The sequence below is a fragment of the Moschus berezovskii genome, chromosome X (assembly GCF_049115385.1).
Source record: "Moschus berezovskii isolate FMDL1 chromosome X, NW_MosBer_1.0, whole genome shotgun sequence".
In the NCBI taxonomy this organism is placed as follows: Eukaryota; Metazoa; Chordata; class Mammalia; order Artiodactyla; family Moschidae; genus Moschus; species Moschus berezovskii.
Window position 1 is genome coordinate 9510374 of NC_142488.1, and position 21241 is coordinate 9531614.

A 21241-nucleotide genomic window follows, 5' to 3' on the forward strand; every position below is an offset into this window, starting at 1 on the left:
TCTAAGTTATTGAGTGTTATTGAAAGAATTATTCTTCATGATCACTGTAGAATTCCCTTTCTTCAAATAATGGACTTATACTAACAAAAGTACAAAACAAAAATTTCAAACAGCAGCCACCTGAGTCCTTACCTATTCAAGTAAGTAAAGCAAATCTATCACATTATGAATGAAAGCATCCTCAAATTTCTCCATGCTTTTGTTTCCATATCATCAGAAATACATTTTTGTAAGTGATGCTAAAGTCTCAGGAAAATATACTAACAGAACTCATTTACTTTCTCAGGTCAAAATAATTAACAAAAATACTTTTTTTTTTGTTTTGTTTTGGTTCTTTCAGTATGCTATTCCTTTCTTCAAAAACCTGATGTTTATACTATACTTAGGTTTTGAAATACCGTGGACACGCAAATGTCATCTATTCTATGGGGTTTTTTTTGTTCTAACATAAGTGGCATGTTTTAGAACAAACAGGCTATGCTAGCATGTTATTTGTTTAAATGCTGATAAGCATATTTTGTGAAATGGCTGTAAATAAATGCTTATAAGCATACTTTGTTGAGCAGCTAGCTATAAATGTGTTTCAGCCTACTGGGTGCTATTTATATGCTTATATTTCTGTAATTAGAAGATAAAATCTACCAGGATCATAAATTGTCAGGCCTTCCTGGTGACAGTATAAATGACCACTAGCCTACTGGCTTGATTAGACAAGTGTTCAGGGCTCATAATTGAAGAATTTCATTATCATCAAAAAATGGGCTAGAGCACGTAAGTGTCTCCTCTTAAATTTGGAGATATAAATAACTAAGGACTCCTCTGAGATGGGACAAAAACAATGAGAAGAACTCAAATAAAAGATTTAAATATGAAGTCTCGGAGTTGCTGAATATTGAACCTCAGTGTGGTGTTTTCACACATGATCATTAAGAGCAGTGTTAATCCAATTACAGGAACATTTTTTGGTAAAGAAAAAAATCCAATCTGGCAGCTTTACGTTTTGGAAAGCAAAAACACTTACCTTCTTGAAAACAAACTTATGCTTACCAAAAGTGAAACGTTGGGGTAAGAATAAATTAGGAATTTGGAAGTAACATATACACACTACTATATATAAAATAGACAACCAGCAAGGATCTACTATAGAGCACAGGGAATGCTACTCAACATTTTGTAATAACCTAGAAGGGAAAAGAATCTGAAAAAGACAATATATATATACATACACACACACACACACACACACATATATATATATAAATATATAAAGCTGAATCACTTAGCTGTACATCCGAAACTAGCACAACACTGTAAATAACTATACTTCAGTTTTTAACAAAGGAGGGGGAAAAGAAGCACCAATGTTCAATTATCCTACACATTCTGTCCCCCACCAAAAAAGGGCAGAAGGCTCACCATAGTTTCTAAAATCTGATAGCCACAGCAATTTCTGAAGAATTTTAGCAGCACAATTCACACACATATTGCTTTGCTATTAAGAACTTGGGAGGTGAGCTTTTGGCCACCTTTGTGCATGACACTAGAAATCCAGTCAGCATCTGTCTTCCCTTGTCTGTATTGCCCCCATCCTTGGGCTTAACTTCCTAGATTGATCTGTACCAGTCGTCAATGAATACTCTGAGTGAGGCATGCTGCTCAGGTGATAGGTTTGTTCCCCAAATGACGTTTGAAAGCAAGGATCACGACATGGTCCCCATAAACACAAGCCCCCGTCAGCGGCGAGAAGAAGTGACAGGAACTATTAGTGAGAGGTGATGATCTGCTCTGAGCGGTAATGCTTTTGATCATGTGATTCATTGTGTTTGCTCAACAACACAGTGTTGTGTGTCCTGAGAGGAAGGACTTCAATATATATTTACTCAAAGCTCTTAATTCATACTTCCTTTCCTTTTAATTGGCATCTTATGATCTAAAATTAGCTGGTGAACAGAATCGACAGAAGTGTCTCATGATCAGAGCAAACTCGCTCGGCTGAGTTTGCAATAATTAGACCCACCGCCGCCTGCAGATGAACAGATACCTGGAGACCTGGCTTATTTGTCCCCGGAGCCTTCTCTCCGTGTTTAGAGAGTGATTTTTAAAATGTGATGGATAGTCATATTAATTATCATTCCCCGAGCCAGAGTTTATTTTGGAGTTCTAGATTAAAAATGAAGTTAAACATACTTTCCTCTACCCTTACTGGGTTAAAAAGCTTCCACAAAAAGAAATTCTTTCGTAAATCCGAGACAATCAGAACACTCCAGTCCACCAGTAAGATGGATATCATTTACGCTGGGAATAAAAGGTCATGTGTCCTCTAAAATCCCACATTTGCTCTAGGCAGTCCTCCTCCCTCTCTTCTTTGTTTGGGCAGTAACTAGATACTAGTACAATGACAGTGAAATGAGTGAGGAAAATAAATGCCCCCACAAATGCCTAAACCCACATTTTATCTGCCATTCCTTCTTGCTCTCTCTCTCTCCTGCTCTCTCTCAACTACAAGGACTGAAAATAATCCAGATTTTTCTGAATTCGCTCTCGCCTTGACAACGCTAACATCACAAGCAGCAATCAACTTTTACAAGATACTCTTATTGTGTAACATGGCCAGGCTGCCAAAAAAACATGCTACAACGAATCAGATAACAAAAGGCGAAGAGACAACCTTCACCTGCCACGTAGCTAGCAGTGAATACACTTTTTCTTTCCATGACATTTGCTGGCACAAAGGGGTTTGGCTTAAGGCGGATCGGACTAACCTTCAATTTGTCATAGCGCTCACTCAAAGCTGCCACCTGATGATCTCGGTGCCGCCCGACCAGTTTACACAAGGCACAGATTAACTGGTCATCGGTCACGCAGTACATATTCACCTTCTCATCCTCGTGTTCCAGGCACATCAGCCCCCGGATGTGCGAGTCCGGGATGGGCTCAATGAGACGGTGGCCTGTGAAGGGCTTCTTGTTCGGGTGAGTGGCTTTTAGGCACTCGTCACAGTAGGACACTTCGCAAGTGACACAGGTCTTCACGGCGTCCTGGGCAGGATCCTGGTCACAGAACTGGCAGAGGACTTTCTCGGCCGAGGTCATGCTGTTGGCGTCGAATGCCCGCTCCCGGCGGGTCTCGCTAGGGGAATTGGGCCCGCTCACTGAGGCTTTCTGGAACCTGTCGATGATGTTCTGGAGGGTGACGTTGCGCTTGAGCCCGTCTAGACCTCGCTGGCTGAGCGTGATGACATGTCGGCAGGTGGGGCACTGGAAGGCGGTGATGGACTCCACGGACTCGTTGGTGGCGCAGTGTGACACCAGGATGCGGTGGGCGCAGTTGAAGCAGAGGCTGTGTGCACAGGGGAGCAGGAGAGGGTCCTCGAAGAGCTCCAGACAAATAGGGCAGGTCAGCTCCGACTCCAGTGTTTCCATCTTCAGGCAAAGCTCTCCTGGGTCATCAGCGAAATCCAAGGAAGCTGATCAGCTATCTGGAAACAGAACGTAAGATGTGATTAGGCGTGAGGGGGTCAGCCATGGGGGGCTGTCAGCTTTGAGTGCATCTCAGAATAATTCCACACACAGGTCACAGGAGGGTAAATGTGTGTACATTCCAAATAATTCTCTATTCACTGGGGAAATAAGGGGGGGGGGGTGGAGAACACCCAAAGCCAGCATATCAGCTAACATCTCCTCAAGGTTCCTGTCGCCAAAAGCAGCATTTTTTAAAATTTAATGTTTGTTTGTTTGCTTGCAATTTTGTTCTTTAAAGGGTCTCCCTCCAAACTGGCAAGGGAGGGAAACCGTAATTTCCATATCTAATCACAATAATCTTATTGTGTTATGGCCAAGTTTTCCTTGTGTTTTAAAACAAAAATGTAGAAACGGTAATTAATGAACTACAGAGTCTTTCATGACTTTGCATTTATGAGTTGACATGCTAAGTATATGTGCTTTAAGGGCTGCTACTCTGTGATACCGAACTAGGCTTCAGAGGAGAAAGGCAGTTATTGCAGAAGCGGGAGTGAAATGTGTATGAAATCAATTGCATGGTTTCAGTGGCAATTATAACATTGCAACCGGGGATGTCAGTTTCCCAAATACACCCCCAAGAAAAAAAACAAGTGACTTTCACAAAGATGATTGTGATAGAGGCAACGTTTCTGGCATGTATTTGTTAGTCTTCTGAATAATTCTATTGTTTAATCCAGCAGTGGGACGTGGGTGGGCAGAGAGAAGTGGAGAAAAATATCTGGGGGCCTTTTTAGCAGCTGGGGTGAGCTGAGGACCAGTGAGTACTAACAATGTGGTTCATGAGAACAAGGATCTTAGTGGCTACAATATTCATTTGCTAAGTTATAACAATGGTGACGATAACCGTTTAGAAAGCACTTGAAGGTAGACGCGCTCCACCGAGGAAATTTAAAGGGCTGCCGACGGACCATAAGCAACCCTCCCGGCCTAAAATCTCCCATCAAGGGCTTGTCACTGTCGCCAGCGACCGGCAGGGCTAGCAGGAGGTCCAGCCTCACACTCAAAGCCACGTTGGCCTGGGCACGACCTCTGGCAGCTTTGTTGCTCCCCTCCAGGCTGTCTTCGGGTGGCCCAGCTGCATGCTCCCCTTGACGGCAAGACTTGCTGCTTTTGTGAACTCTCGCCTGCCTTCCCTTCAAAAAGGGGAGGGCAAAGAATCCCACATAAACCCTGGCTCATTAAGAGGGAAGAGGCCTCATGCTCATTAGCAGGCCTGGGAACCAAGCCTCTTTGAACCTTCTCCCTTTCAAGGCCATTAGCAGAGGTCTGCGCAACAGTGACGGGCGCATTAGATGCAGCCCGCTGCGGACTGTGGGAGAATCGTGCAGTTCACCCAGTAGAGGCGATGTTCAAATCACCCTCCAGGGGGTTTTCTCAGCCAGATTCATGAGGAGGCTTCAGATACAAGCTCTGTTTAGTGATTCTGACAATCAGCCTTTTTGTATTCACACCTCCATTTATTTACAAAATTCACTGTTTCTAGAATGCCCTCACCCTCTCTGAAACAGCATCCCTCAGAAATATCATGGTGTCCTTTGGTTAAACCAATGCTCATCTTGTTATCAACCGAATGGTAGCTGATCATTAAAAGCATAAAGGATGTGCCGGCCTTGTGAAAAATTAAAGAGCTGCTGGCTTCATAGAAGCCTGGTACCTTAAAGACCTCTCTAGCCATCTTCTGATATTAACTATATAAGAAAGGATAAACGAGCAGCTGAGATTTGAAATATTAAAGATTGCTTATCTTTCCACGACCTGCAATGGAAAGCCCAGGGCTGCTGTTTTGAGAAACTTATGATCCGCACTCAGTCCTGGCCAACTCCTTCCTATGGATGGCTTAGAATAAATTGAAAGGTTTTACCCATTAATCATCATTTTTGTTAATCATGGGAAAACAGAATAATCTCTCAATCAAATATCTTCTCACCTACCATCAGCAGAAGCATGTCAAGTAAAGGAAAAAGGTAGATCCTTTGGTCTACTATGTTGGCAGGTGAAACAAGAACACCTACTGACAGATCTCACCAGAGGACTGAGCTTGTCTGGAGAGCTTAGATGACTGCACTTTTAGGCAGGTGCCAGAATTTCATCCCAGAGTAGCATAGTCAGAATTTCTAGAGGGGATTCCACTGTGGACCCCAAGGATAACACTGACATTTATCCAAGAGACATTTACCGAATGCTAGGTAATCAGCTGTCTCGAGAAGCTGGAATCAGGCCTCCTCCTCATCTTCTTCCCTCTATGATCATGGGCCAAACCAACATCCTCCCCTACCTGGATGATCATAGTATTTTTCTAAATGGTCTCCTGGCTTCTTCTCACTGTTGCCCCCACCCCCCATATTCTATCCTCCACTCAGAAGAGCCTGCTAACACACGACAGAGTCTGCCTCGCCTCTGCTCAAGCCTCCAGGGGTTTCCCATCTCACTCAGGGAGAAGTTCACAGAATAAAACCAGCCCCAGAAAACACAGACTCAGACAGTGACCTCATTTCCTCCCACGCCAGCCCTTCTTCTGCTCTGGGCACATAGCCTTCTTGCGATCTCTCAAACGCACCACGCACGTCCTGCCTCCCCTTGGCAAGGTCATTGCGATGACTCTCTGCTCATTACCTTCTTTGTGAACCCACATGAAATGAATTTCCTTACTCCCACTGCGACCACCCATTTACCCATCACGGCAAACTGTCTTCCCCATCTCCATTTGTTTCCTTCCATAACCTTCACCGACATAGTCTATTAGTTTGTTCACTGCTCCATCTCTCCCCATGGCCCCACCACTAGAGTATCAAGCTCTAGGAGGGCACAGATTTTGCTTTGCTCTTTGAGGGACATACCATCAGCACCTGGAACAGTGCCTCACACATTAAGACTCGAACATTCATTGATTGAGTTAAAGTAAGTACCAACTTTGGGGATGAACCCAGAAACAATAAAACATAACCCTTCCTTTCAATAATCTCTCAATATGTCAGAACAGAGGTCAGCAAACTTTCCCTATCAAGGCCAAGGCAGTACATGTTTCTGGTACTGCAGGCCAGACAGTCTCTGTTGCAATGACTCAATTTTGCCACTGTAGCAGGCAAAAGCAGTCATATGCAATACAGAAATGAATGATCATGGCTGTCCAATGGGATTATATTTACAAAAGCAGGTAGCAAGCTGGATTTGGCGTATGTATCTTATTCTGCTGACCCGTATTTTAGAAGACAGAGACATGTACAGTCAACAAAATAGAAATGCAGAGCACTTTCAGAGAGGTATGAATAAAATGCTGCACTGGCAACAACAGCCATGCTGGCAGGATAAGACCTCAACAAGCACATACAAGTTTGAGTGCTAATGGGAAATGCCAGACGACAGGATTCCACCCTGCCATCCATGGACATGATGTGAGTCAAGTCCTCAGGGGCAATTCACCTAAGAATGATTTAATAGCAGCTACTCAGAAATGGATCATTTTTTCTTTTATTGCCCTGGTGCTGGGCGTGGCACTTTATACAAGTGTCTACGCTATATATGCTGTTGGTTAATTGTATTAAGTGATGACAAAATATCGAGATGCAAAGTGAGATTTGGCCATTTTTCTGAACCTCTGGCCTGTAGGCTGCCAGAAAGGAAGGGATTTTGATTTGTTGTCTACAGCAGATCTCATTTTTATTATTTTTATCCAGATTTTCCCATGGCAGCGATATTCTTATGAAACCACTCAACAATATATTACCAGTAAGCACAGATGCCATTCCCTTCTCTTTAAAAAAAAAAAATGGCATGGCTTATTTTCTAGCTTTCTTTAAAATAATCCTTTTCTTTTTTTTTTTTTTTTGAGACATGAAAATGCCATTCATTCTTTCACCAAATAGTGAACTCCCTCTAGGTAAGGGGTCCTAGGACAACTAACGGTAACACCTGTCTGCCCCCCTCCACCTTCAGTGATCTTATGGTCTATTATGGGAGAGAAAAAACAAATTGTCATCCAACATAACAAAAGACTGGGGGAGAAGAGGATGTTCAGTTCAGTTCAGTTCAGTCGCTCAGTCGTGTCCGACTCTCCGCGACCCCATGAATCACAGCACGCCAGGCCTCCCTGTCCATCACCAACTCCCGGAGTTCACTCAAACTCATGTCCACAGAGTCGGTGACGCCATCCAGCCATCTCATTCTCTGTCGTCCCCTTCTCCTCCCGCCCCCAACCTTTCCCAGCATCAGAGTCTTTTCCAGTGAGTCAACTCGCTGCATGAGGTGGCCAAAGTATTGCAGTTTCAGCTTTAGCATCAGTCCTTCCAATGAACACACAGGATCGATCTCCCTTAGAATGTAGAAGCTTCCTAAAGAAGGCAACATGCAAGGTGGGTTTTAAAGATGAAGAGGGGGTCATCAAGCACACAGAGATGTGGGAGTGGGAGGAGATTTTGTGCAAAATGTTATCTTTTTCTTTTTTGAACTCCTGCAATCTAATTTCCAGGCCTCCAATTAAGACAGAGAGAGAGACATTGACTCTTAGCCTTCACTACAATGGAAGGAAATCAGACGTGCATATCACCGTCAGGAAATGCTATAGCTCAAGATTTTTCTGAATGGGCTGATTGGTTCTCATTCAGAGGAGGATGTCGGTCATCGTGGGAACCTTTGCAACAAACCAGGCAGGGATGAAAAACAATTCACAGTTCACAGCTCGGCTCGTCCACCGTTTATGGTCCATAACAGGGCACAGAAGAGTGAGGAGAGAGAGTTGGGCGGGTGGCCAGACAATGGAGTTTGATCCACAGCTCTGATCTTTCTTAGCTGTGTGTCCCTGGGGTAGCGCCCACGGATGTTCTCTCCAATTCTCTCCAATCACAGCCCTCAGCAGTAGAGTCTTTGGTCACAGGATGCAGCTAAGCACTGGATGCTGGGAAGCACTGGCCGCCAGACATCTTTTCAAAAAACTTTCTCACAGACTCAAGACTTCGGAGGAAAGCACTTCTTTAAAGTGAAAAATGAATAAATGGATATTTATTTTCCACACTTCTTCCTGCCTCCTTTACCTCCCCTTCCCCATTTTATGTAGCACTGAGATGGGGCTTTTCTGGTTTTCTTATCTAACCACATCTGACTTCTCCAGCTAAGCAAAGCCTGTGTGTGTGTGCATGTATAGTCAGTCACCTCCGACTCTTTACAACCCCATGGGCTGTAGCCCACCAGGCTCCTCTGTCCATGGAATTTTCCAGGGAAGACTACTGGAGCAGGTTGCCATTTCCTACTCCAGGGGATCTTCCTGACCCAGGGATCAAACCAGCGTCTCTTGAGTCTTCCGCATTGGCAGGCAGATTCTTTACCAGCTGAGCCACAAAGCCTAGGTGTTTTTAAAAGGGCCAGCCTACCTTCCATCAAAAAGCTGTCCAGGTTGTTTGTTCATCCATGTACTGCCTCTCTGACTCCTAGGCTTGCGAGACTCTCACAGCACCATCTCGTAGCATGGACAGCACCTTGCTTCATTTACTATAAGCACCCCAACTCACAGTGTGCATCTCATGGGACTCAGTAGCTTCTGTCCCAAACCCATCTGCCCTCCAAGCCTCCTGGTATCTCCTCATGGTGCTTCCATTCTCCTGACTAGCACAACTCAGAGGCTTGCCTCATTTTCTACTCCTCCCTCTCGGGGGAGGCAGAATCATGCCCCCGCCCCAACAAAGCTATCTTACAAAGCAAACAGTTCAAGTTGCAGATGGAAATTAAGGCTGCTAAGCAGCTGACCTTGAAACAAGGAGATGAGCCTACATCATCCAGTGGGATTCAATATAATCATGAGAGTCCTTAAAAGTGGAAATGGGAAGTAAGAGAGAAGTGTCAGATGACACTACTTGAAAAAGACCTGATAAGACACTGCTTTGAAGATGGGAGGAGGCCATAAGCCAAGGAATATGGGCAGCCTCCAGAAGATACAGAAAATAAAGAAACAGATGATCCTCTAGATCAGGGGTCCCCAACCTCTGGGATATAATGGTTGATGATCTGAGATGGAGCTGATGTCATACTAAGAGAAAGTGCACCATAAATGTAATGCACTTGAATCATCCTGAAACCATCCCCCAACCCTGGTCCACAGAAAAATTATCTTCCATAAAACTGGTTCCTGGTGCCAAAAAAGATGGGGACCACAGCTAGAACTTCCAGAAGGAATACAGCCTTGTAGATATACCTTAATTATAGCCCAGTGAGACCAGTGTCAGACTTAACAACTCCCAGTGTTCTTCTTTAATGCCATGAGCTTGTGGTACTTTGTCACAGCATCAATAGGAAACCATACACTCACCTTTCCCCAAATCCAAATCATTAGCCAAGACATATAAATACCAAATCTTAGTAGTTCTTTGACTTCTCTGTTCTTACTGCCTCTGTGTTGATCCAGATCTTTACTGCATTCCCACACTATTGCCCAAAACAAATGAACGAAAACAAACCCCACACAAGAACAAAAATACCTCCTAATTTAACTTATTGCCTCCCACTTTTTGTCTTTCAGTTTCACCTTTGCAACATGCTTTGGTATCATCATTTCTTCTGGTGACTTCTCTTAAAGGCACAAAACATTGAGCAGCTCCCTGCTGCCCAAAGTCTCAGTCCTGACATCTTATCTTTTAAAAACCTTGCCCAATTTTCTCCCAAGCTGCTTCTTTAATCTTAGTCCCAATCACTCACCTCCTGTACCAGAGACCCAGGAAAAGGGACTGTTTTCTACTCTTAGCAGTTGTCTTTGCTTTCTTCCTAGCACAAATCATTTTTTTCTCTTGTTACTTTTTTTTTGTTTGTTTCATGTTCCCTTTTCTTTTCTGCTTTTTTAAAAAAATGAGAGAGAAAGTTCCAAGAGGTCCAAAGAGCCCTGGTCACTATGGTATTGAGGGATATCACAGTCCACAAGAAGAATGTTTTAAAAGATGGCTCTAAATAGCGTGACATGTCTTACATGTTTAATATTAGCCAATTAAATCATTAGCTGAAAGACACAAACAAAATAACTAAAATATTTATTTACACAAAATAACTAAAATAACTAAAATATTTATTTAAAAGGAGTATTTCACAAAATAACTAAAATATTTATTTAAAAGGAGTATTTCCTAGAACCCAACAGAGCAATCAGTAATGAGTCACAGGTTTAAATGAGTCATCTTCTTTCATCATTCATTCAATAGAATCAGATTAGCCCTGGGACTGATATAGGCAGGCATGTGTGAGCACAAACATGAATCTCACATGGAGGTAACATTCATAGTCGAAATTTGAGGCCAACTGTGAATGGATAGCCTGGGCCAAAAGACTACCTCCCCCTTCAAAACTCTGCATGATACAAGTTGGATATAAGACACTCATCCCTTTGGGAGTTAAGGAAAAATCATCTATAGATCAACAGAAAAATTCATCACCAGTCAGCCTGGTGGCTCAGCTGGTAAAGAATCTGCATACAATGCAGGAGACCTGGGTTTGATTCCTCGGTCAGGAAGATCACCTGGAGAAGGGAATGGCAATGTACTCCAGTATTCTTGCTGAGAGAATTCCATGGACAGGGGAGCCTGGTGGGCTACAGTCCATGGGGTTCCAAACAGTCTGACACGATTAAGTGACTTTCACATTCACTTTCATCAATAGAAAGCCTGCAGGAGAGCTAGCAGTAAGCACTGTATAGAGACTGCACCTGGACACCCAGGTGATGGTTATGGTGAGCTGGCTGACCCAGGCGCCTCAGAAGAAGCCACCTTGCTCCCTCTGGGCTCCAGGTATCATCATCTTTAACCAGCACTCATTCTAGGAGGAGGACTTTCCCAGAGGGAGAAAGGCCTTCTTTTGTCCAAAGTACAGGATACGGAAGCAAAGAGACGGGAGGAGAAAGTTCCCAATAGAAGACAAGGTCACTGGGACTGAAAGAATTCAGATATGGTATTAGGCTCGAGAAGGGAGATGGCTGAACTCAGCAGGAGGCCCTTAGGGATCAATGTGCTAAAGCAGGGAGACAGAAGTTAAGAGGGTTCATATCTGTTGGTTTCATATTTTTTGCCTTCTGCTTTGAACTAAGAGGCAAAACTATTCATCTGACAAGTCAACACAGAGAAAACATTTAACTCCCTGCCTCTGCTGTCACAAGCCTTCCCACCATCCTGCTCGGTAGCTCACTTTAGGATTTCACAGCTTTAGTCCTTGTAGTCTCTCCTGACTTCTGCTATGACAAAGATAACCTGCACCTTGAAGAAACACCTAGGACCCCTGTGAAGATGGCATGCACTCCAAAGTTTAATCCCTAGTCAAAGTCGATGAGCAGCCTTTCCAGTTCAAAATCCCATGGGAATTTCACCCATATATAATCAAGTGACCAAGGAATCTCCAGACCAAGTGTATTCTATGAATTCAATCACCCGCTAGAATAAGGAGACATTAAATTGTGAACTTCTCAAGTGACTCCAGTGGTAAAGAACCTGCCTTAAGAGACTCGGTTCTATCCCTGGGTCAGGAAGATCCCCTGGAGAAAGGTATGGCAACCCATTCCAACACTCTTGCCTGAAGAATCCCATGGACAAAGGATCCTGGTGGGCTACAGTCCATGGCGTCGCAAAGAGTCGGACATGACTGAGGAGACTGCATGCACGCAATTGTCAGCACATCATCCCTGACTTTTTTATTCCCAATTTCTCTTAATAGAGACATTGGTGTCTTAATCATAAGGTAAATCCACTCTCAATGCTTCCCTACAGGTATTCTATGTCATGTCTGCATACCCCATCAAAAGTAATCACTTTTCTCATTTGGAGACTGAAAAAGAACATGCATTTTAGCCACCTATAATTTTACTTTTAGGCCCTCACTCTGTACAGTTCTGAAAGCCATCACCATGAGGGAAATTAATGAGTCACCAGACCAAGGAAGAAACTTGGATACCAACACTGGGTGGCCTGTGGTCAATTGTTAACATCAGGTCACTCTCAGCCACTGCCCAGATGATTTGCAAGGCATTTCCTCCATCTCTCCCCATAAATAGCCTCTGGCTTATGGAAACCAAGCTTGATGTTTTACCAAATTGCAACCGAGAGGACATACACCGTCAAAACTGCACAATGTTACACCAAGTCACCTAAAACTGGTTTGGAAAAGGAAATTCCTAAAAGTATCAGAAAAAAGAGAGCTTCAGAAATGCTATGAATACATTTACTTCTTCAAGAGTCATAAATTTCAGAAACAGGATCAAGTCAATTTCCTGTTCTCTCTCTTCACATAAGTAATTAAGACTGAGCGGACTTAACTGCCATCTGAATTTTTGCTACGGGATTCTCTCTTTTCTAGAGCCATAGGTGGAGTATTTTTTAAAGGGCTGTGGAATAATGTTTTCATCTTGGATCAGCAGAAATACAGACTTTCAGAGGACTAAAAACTTGGGAATTGGAAAATACTGAAACTGAACCTCACTTGGTGAGGCAGGATTTGCAAAAGAGACTAAACTCAGAAAGGACTTGGTCTCATGTCACATAAACTGCATCTCCAAACCCCAAACATGATCTAACAGAAACTCAGTGAAAACTGAGAGCTCCACCCCAGATGAATTCACCACAAAACAAGTATTTTTAAAACATAATACAAGCACTCAATATCTGCATATTCAATCCTGGTTTAGTTTTACATTTTTGAGTTATAAATACCACACAGTAAAAACACTACCCAAATACTATTTTACTCATTAGAATCCTGGCTGATTTGAGAAGCAGGTGAGTCAGTAAATGCACAATAAAAGAGAAGCATAGGTTTGAAAGAGGGATCAAGGGAGCTCCGATCGAATGTAAAGGCAACCTGAAAGCCTACTGATACCACAATTACCCCACCCCAAATTACGGCACAGAACAGTCAAAATGCAAAAGGGCTCTTAAAGCAACAGTAGAAATAATACATCGAGTAGGAATGGGTGAAAAAAGTGATCCCATAACCTTCTAAAGGTAATCCCTCTGAAGTATCACTGTGGTTAACCTCCAACCATCAGCACACAAATTCGTTCACTTCATCACAGCAGACAAGTGAAAATTTCTGCCAACCAAATTGTAGGGGACCAGAGGAACTGATGGGGAAAATAGTGACAAGCAGATAAGCACTGAGGCACTAGCCCCAAGTTTTAAAATAACTAATGAGGACAAGAGATATTTTTAATCAGTTGTCATTTCACCTGTATTCTAAGGAGAGCTGGAGTTAAAAATGTTTTACCTGATAACTGAACTGAGAACCAGGAAAGATTTTTAATTTCAGTCAACACCCACCTGGTGGAATTCATGCAAATTGAATTAATCTGTTCTCAAACCCTTTTCTGTCCATCCACGTCTGTCTAGAACGTGCTCATTTTTTAGTAATTGGATCTCCAGGACATTCTTTAAAATAATCACATACTCTCTTGCCCACACAACCTGATTAATAATGAATGAACATTCCTGAAAAGAATCACTTGGAAACCTGGCAGATGTCTTTAGGGATATGCAGGCTTTAATGATAAAAATTAAGGAGAAATGGGAGCTAGGTCACACTGTCTGGTTATTTTAATTGAAACCCAGTCTTCCAAATTTACTTAACAGAATGCTTAAATACACCTTCTGGAGTTCATTTATACAAGCAGATAAGCAAAAAGACACAAATGACAATGCAAAAAAAGTCATCCTGATTTCTCCAGGAACAACTGCTTGATTCTGCCCTGTGAAGAAACCCCCTCAACAGTCTCAGAAATGCCATTCATCCTACTGAAAGACGGATAAACAGGTTAAAAACAGGAAACAGCACAGTTGTCCGAAAGAGTTCTTTTAGCATCTCCACAGATTCTTACGAAAAGATTGCCTTGAATACCCACCAATGGACTGCACCCTAGTTCTTTTTGAAGAAACATCGCCGTAGGCAGAGGAGGGGGACCCACGAAATGACACACAGGCCACCGAGACCAGATGGTGGGTGGCAGGCAGTGCCGGAGCGGTCCTGTATGTCTGTGAGAGCGTCAACAGTGAAACACAACAGGAAAATCGACGCGACAATTCCAGGAAGGCCAGCTCCACCTCATCCACCCCGCCAGGCTTGCTGAGTTGAAGAATCAAAACTCTCTGGCTTTTCAAATTGCCCTTTCCTCGGACCCCGTCGTGGCTCCCCTAGGCCCTAGCCCACTCAGTGCTCATCTGAACCAAACGAAAAGGCAGCTCGGGTCAGGTCAATATCCGCTGCCTAGTCCCCCCACCCCCAAAGCATGATTTGCCACTAGGATCTGTACCCTCACTGCTCACAGGGATCAAGAGCGGGTCAGTGTCCGATGGCTGAGCACCGGATGCCAGCTTTGTACGCTGCCAATGGGAGTCATGCCTGCCCACTGCCCGGGGTCACCAACGGGCATTTTGATCCTCTTGGCCTCCTTCTGAGTACGTGATCACATTATGCTCGGGACACTGCTTTGTTATTTTTTAAAAAAATATATGTATTACCTTGCATCTATCTTTTGAATTAAAATACACTATCGAGAAGAAGTGTTTTTTTTCATGCTATATCAGGAATCATGATCTCTTGTATAGACACAATAAAGCAGTCATTGTTTCTTTGAGAAAGAGAGATCTAAATCACAATCTGTCATCCTGAGAAACAACTGAAACTATACCTATAAAATATACACATATGTGCAGACAGCCACAAGCAAGCTTTACATATATACATACATATGTATAGATACTATGTATACATATATTGTATACATATTATGTACATGCATATCATATAGGTGTATCATATGTGTATATGTACATACAAAAGTTAAAGCTGCTCAGTCATGTCGGACTCTTTGTGACCCCAGGACTGTGGCCTGCCAGGCTCCTCTGTCCAAGGGATTCTCCAGGCAAGAATACTGGAGTGGGTTGCCATGCCCTTTTCCAGGGGATCTTCCCGAGCCAGAGATTGAACCTGGGTCTGCTGTACTGCAGGCATATGTACATATAATATAAACACACACACACACAGAGCAAATCTGCGATGAGTGTCCCAAATTTCACTCTCCAAAATGGCAAAGAAAGAGTGAATCAAGAATGGAAAGCAATCTTTTAAAAACTGATTGTCTGAAGGAAGAAAGGGAAGTCATCTTCCCAAAAGCAAAAAAAGAAAAACTTGCCCTGCACTGCAGTTCTTTCAAGGATGTTGCTTATCACACTGCACAAGGCAAGAAATTACAACGATAATAAATCATCAGGAAAGTGTAAAAAAAAAAGAAAATTAAAAACCTACATTGGTTGCAAACCTGCACAATTCATCAATCAGACATTTGGACTCAACCCAAGAAGATTAAAGAACATGTTTTTAATGTCAAAGTCCATCAAACATTTTTAAAATTGTTTTTTTGATGTCAACCATTTTTAAAACCTTAATTGAATTCATTACAATATTGCTTCTGTTTTATGTTTTTGTGTTTTTTGTCCATGAGGCATGTGGGGTATTAGCTCCCTGACCAGGGATCAAACCCACAACCCCTGCATTGGAAGGTGAAGTCCTCACTACTAGACCACCAGGGAGGTCCCTAGAGAACAATCTTAATAAAGGGCAAGAACGGCTTCCCTGTGTCACCTGGGCTGCACATTGTGACACCTACTTTCATGCCACTGCACCCCTCATGGTAAACCAAAGCACGCCTCGCATGTTTGGACATATAAACGCAAACGTACGTTTTCTAGACTTATGTCTCTACAAACCATAATTTTGTTTGTCTTTTAACAATAAACAAAGGGGTTACTCAATTTCACCTACAAATGACTTCCCAAAGGAGTCCTCACTGTCCATGGAAGGGGCACATGTACATCATCCAATAGAATTGGAAAGACCTGTTCATCAAGAGATTTGAAAGCACTGCTTTTGTTAAAACAACATTAAAATTGCCAAGATTTCTCTGAGACATTTTGGCACTGTTGTGGAAAAATTAGCCTGAGACATCAGGAAACATTTACTCTGTCCCACAAAAGCCAAGGAAAATGATAAACAACAACAAATTCTATCATCTTCTAGAGTGCACAATCTGACCACCTCAACAGGAAATTTCCCACTCTCAGGGGGACTCCGACATTTCAGAGTTTTTCCAGTTTATGTTAAGAAAGAAAGCATCCGGTTTTAAAGACAAATGGAACCTATTTTACACTAAATTGAAAATGACTGATGTTTTCCAGGTCTATGCTGTACTGGGTGTCAGGCAAGAATTTGGTTCTGAAGGCTGTGAGAGTAGACTTGAAAGAGAAAGAAGGGAGTGAGAATGTGTCACATTTAGTCTCCTGACAGAAATCTAAATCTAAATTGAACCTTCTGGAAGAGCAGTGTGGTGGTGGCAGAAATGGAGGCCACTGAGTCCTGTGAAATCAATCAGATAAAAAGGGCTCCAATACTGCCTTTCCTAAATGCTTTTCCAAGAGTATTCAGAATACAGTAGGCACTTCCACATACATTCAGAGAACTACTTCTATGTCTATATAAAATCCTATGTATACCTACAATGCAATTAGCTTTTGGAACCATATATACACATGCATGTGGATATATATGTACACATCCACACACATATGGGTATAAAAGCACCTTTGCAAAATTCCTTGGGACTTGCTAGTACTCTTCACATACCTCTTGGTCACAGCATCTGTCCTGCATGAGAAAAAACTTTCCTTCCTGCATGCAAAAACAGAAACCTGTCAATAATTTCTAAATGAAAAATCAAAACACACCAACTTTTAAAAGTGACCTAGTGTGGTTGAATAAAAAAAAAGTGACCCCCCAAAATCTGTCACTCATATCCGAAAGAGGTCTGACCCAGAAATGAGCAAAACCATCTAAGAGGTCTAGTCTCTGAAGGACAAGACCAGTGGAGCTGGATTTTTGCAAGAAAATTCTACCTAGAAAAACCCTTGCCCCTTGCACACTCTCCCCTTCCCGTGTCTTATCACCAGGAGGAAAATGTATCAGTAGATAGGTGTGGATGATGGCCAGTATGGCAGCGCCCAACTTTTCTCTTGGGTTCAAGGACATGACACGCACAACTATGTCCTCAGGTGATGACAATGTTACACAGTGACACAGTAACTAATTCTTATTCGAAGAATAGATAGGGGAATTATCTCCAATATCATAGCTTCTCTCCTCAAAGAAAATTGCTTTTACTCTCTACTTCAAAGTCAGCCATATACAAAAATCCTTGTGTTCACAAGACCCCGAAGCTACTTTGCGATCTTAAAATATAAAGAAAAATAACCCTCCTTTACAACTCCTGGTTAACTCTTATGAAGAACATGCTTTCAACACTTCCCATGATCACTCAAGCCCTACCGTCAGGGAATGAAGTCTTTTTTTTTTTTTTAAATGCAACAGAAAGAGGAGGGACTCTTTTGTTCTGAATTGTTATTGTAAAGCACCACACGAGAGACAGACGGGGAACATGGGAACAGGGCATTGAAAAGGACAAGAGGGCTGACAAACGCAAACAGGATATTAAGAACAGTGTCGGAACTGGGTGTCCCTACAGAACAAAGGCAGGAGGCTTCTTGGGAGAAACTTGAGCACAAATACCTTGAATCAATTTCAGTACTAATGGATGAACTAGTTTTCCAGGCAGCAAGAAATCTTTAAGTCTGGGGCAGTAAAATTAGGTTATCATTAACACACACACACACATACACACACACACACACTTTTGAAGTATAAAATTAAAACTGCTTTTAAATCACACTAATCACTCCCCTTTCAAACCACGATCCACTTAAAAATTTTAGATCTATGTTTTGCCCCATCTGAAACAAAATACTCTTTTGTTAGATAGCTGAGCTAACAGCACATATTCCTAAGAAAATCAATTTTTTCTTACCAAAAACATAGAAAAAAGTCTCCATTCAGAGCATGCTCTTACACTTTAAAGATAACCTTTACATAGAGCTTTCTAGAACTCCCAGAGAAGCTAAGGTTCTACTTTGAGAAACAATCACTGCAGCTAACTCACTAGCATTAACAGAACAGCCAGGTTTTGTCAAGTCATGCTTTTATCATCTTATACTTTTCTTCCAATGCAAGTTCTGCTAAAGATGCTAGTAGAACGATACACTTAATAAGATCATCGGTGTTTAGTTTAATGGACTTACATAATAAGAATGATTATTGCTATTATTGCAGTTTCTAAGCTGAAGGGGTTCAGAACAGTAAATAATATATCCTATCTGACATTGCAGCTAAAATTGCAGGCTTTTTTCCTCTTCTCTACATTTGCCTTGTATTCTTTTTCCCTTTCCCCATTCTTTCCTTCTATTGTGAGATGAGTTGTTGCTGTTCAGTTGCTAAGTCGTGTTCACCTCTTTGCAAACCCATGAGAGAGGAACCTAATAGGCTTTCCTCTTTTAGACCATGCATTTCATCCACCTTTCTCTTTGATGAGCTGTCAGCAAGCCCCAGTTTGGGATGAGGCCATCGGTGTGATGCTGTGCAGAGAAATGGGTCCCTCAAAATCCGATAAACCTGATTTCAAACTCTGCATCCACCATTTCCTAGCAGAGGTGGCTAGGAGCCAGTTACCCAATGGACCTTACATTCACAGAGCCGTTTCATATTTTTCTAGAGCTTCCTTATTGAAGGGTCCTTTGAGAATTAAGTGAAACAAAGTCTTAAAAGTGCCTGGCAAAACTGTACCTTTCATACCCTCCTCCCCTTCTTGTCCCGAATCACCTCTTCCCACTCTTCTTTCAATATACAAATGATCTTTTTTTTTTCCATTGGAAATCTTTTCAAACCACGTTTGGAAGCAGGAAGGCTACTGATCCATTTATTCATTGAATAATGTTCATGGAGTATCTTACGTGAAGTAAGACTCTATGAGTAATAAATTAGCATTCCTATTATTACAGTACTCACTCTGTAATCATCATCTTCATATAGACAATGTTGATTTCCTGGACTTGGATGTACCTCTATTCATTACCACTGATTGCCTACTATGGTCTTGAGACTGCAGTTCTCTGCTCCTCAGGGAAGGGTTCTCTGTCCCACATGGATCCTTTGCCAGAATTTTTGATTCTGCAGGAAATAAAGGACCTTGGCACAGGGTGTGGCATGGGGGACCACCAAGAACAGTGAAGGGTTTCAAGCTACCTGCAAGCTAATCAGTTAGCCTCCTGAAAAGCACTGGCAGAAGACATGAGACTCCCGAATTAGAGACAATGTTTCTGAGTCAGGGCCCAGGGAGCAGCGTTTGTTTCCTGTTCACAAGTCCCCAAGTCCCATGGAGCAGGCAGCCTAGGCATAAGTGACACACACAAGGGTTTATATTCCAGCTGAGCAACCCCAAGCTTTGGAAACTTGCATCTTTGATAATGGACTGCAAGCAAAAAGCCCAGCATTTGCCCTAGAGGGCGTCATGTTCTTTATCACAATGGGCAACAATCCTGCTTTCTACCCTGGAGGGAGATGTTTTCTTTTGACCTTTGAAGGCTTTCACTGTACAAAAATCCTTAGAAAGATAGCCTGGAACAAAGGCAGTCAGCACCTCAGTGAACAAGGGGTACAGAACCTTAAGAAACCCATGAAGAATTATTCCTCAAGAAATGCTTCCATCTCCTCCTGGAGATGCGGTTAGTAGTGGTCCTAAGAATTGAGATCACCATTGGGCCTTCTAGCAGTGATGGCAGAGGCAGTGATTGCTGCTCTTCAGTCACCAAGTCATGTCCGACTCTTTGCAACACCATGGACTTCGAGGCTTCCCTGTTCCTCACCATCTCCCGGAGTTTGCCCAAGTTCATGTCCATTGAATCCGAGATGTCATCCAACCATCTCATCCTCTCTAGCCAGCTAACTTGACACAAATGACTCCTGTACCATGGAAGACCAGAAGGAAGAGGAGCTCATAAGACAGTGTTCCATGTCTTTTATCCCCACCATCCTCTAAGGTCAGCTGACACCAGGAAAACTGGCAGAGAGCAGGTAAGCCCCACCTATAGGTTTTGCCCAGTATGTGTGAGCATACTCAGTTGTGACTGACTTTGAGACCCAGGGACTGTAGCCTGTCAGACTCCTCTGTCCATGGAGTTTTCCAGGCAAGAATACTGGAGCGGGTTGCCATTTCCTACTCCAAGGGATCTTCCCAACCCAAGGATTAAAGCCAGTGTCTCTTGTGTCTCTCCTGCATTGGCAGGTGGATTCTTTACCACTGCAGGACCTGGGAAGCCCAAACAGACTTCTTCATTAATCCTTAATAACTTCCTCATTCATCTCAAATCAGCCTTTATCTGATCTAGAACTTTAACTCTTCACTACTCTTAACCTAAACTCATATTAAGAGATTGGAGGAGTAAGCTAGTTTTGTACTTTTATGACATTCAGTTCAGTTCAGTCGCTCAGTCGTGTCCGACTCTCCGCGACCCCATGAATCACAGCACGCCAGGCCTCCCTGTCCATCACCAACGCCCGGAGTACACTCAAACTCATGTCCACAGAGTCGGTGATGCCATCCAGCCATCTCATTCTCGGTCGTCCCCTTCTCCCGCCCCCAACCTTTCCCAGCATCAGAGTCTTTTCCGGTGAGTCAACTCGTCGCATGAGGTGGCCAAAGTATTGCAGCTTCAGCTTTAGCATCAGTCCCTCCAATGAACATCCAGGATTGATCTCCTCTAGAATGGACTGGTTGGATCTCCTTGCAGTATAAGGGACTCTCAAGAGTCTTCTCCAACACCACAGTTCAAAAG

The 21241-nt window shown here is 42.8% G+C and overlaps 1 protein-coding gene across 4 annotated transcripts in view; it reads right to left on the reverse strand.

The window, feature by feature from the left end:
* The window catches only part of MID1 (midline 1), a 415132-nt gene that overhangs the window by 133515 nt on the left and 260376 nt on the right, over positions 1-21241 (reverse strand). For 2 of the 4 annotated variants that reach the window (XM_055437738.2, XM_055437737.2), the window contains exon 2: positions 2763-3478. In XM_055437738.2, the coding sequence (XP_055293713.1) occupies positions 2763-3422 (660 nt within the window). In that variant the 5' untranslated portion in view covers positions 3423-3478. Of the gene's footprint in view, positions 1-2762; positions 3479-14370; positions 14504-21241 lie in introns of those variants that run through there. The other 2 variants (XM_055437739.2, XM_055437740.2) reach the window with 2 other exon arrangements.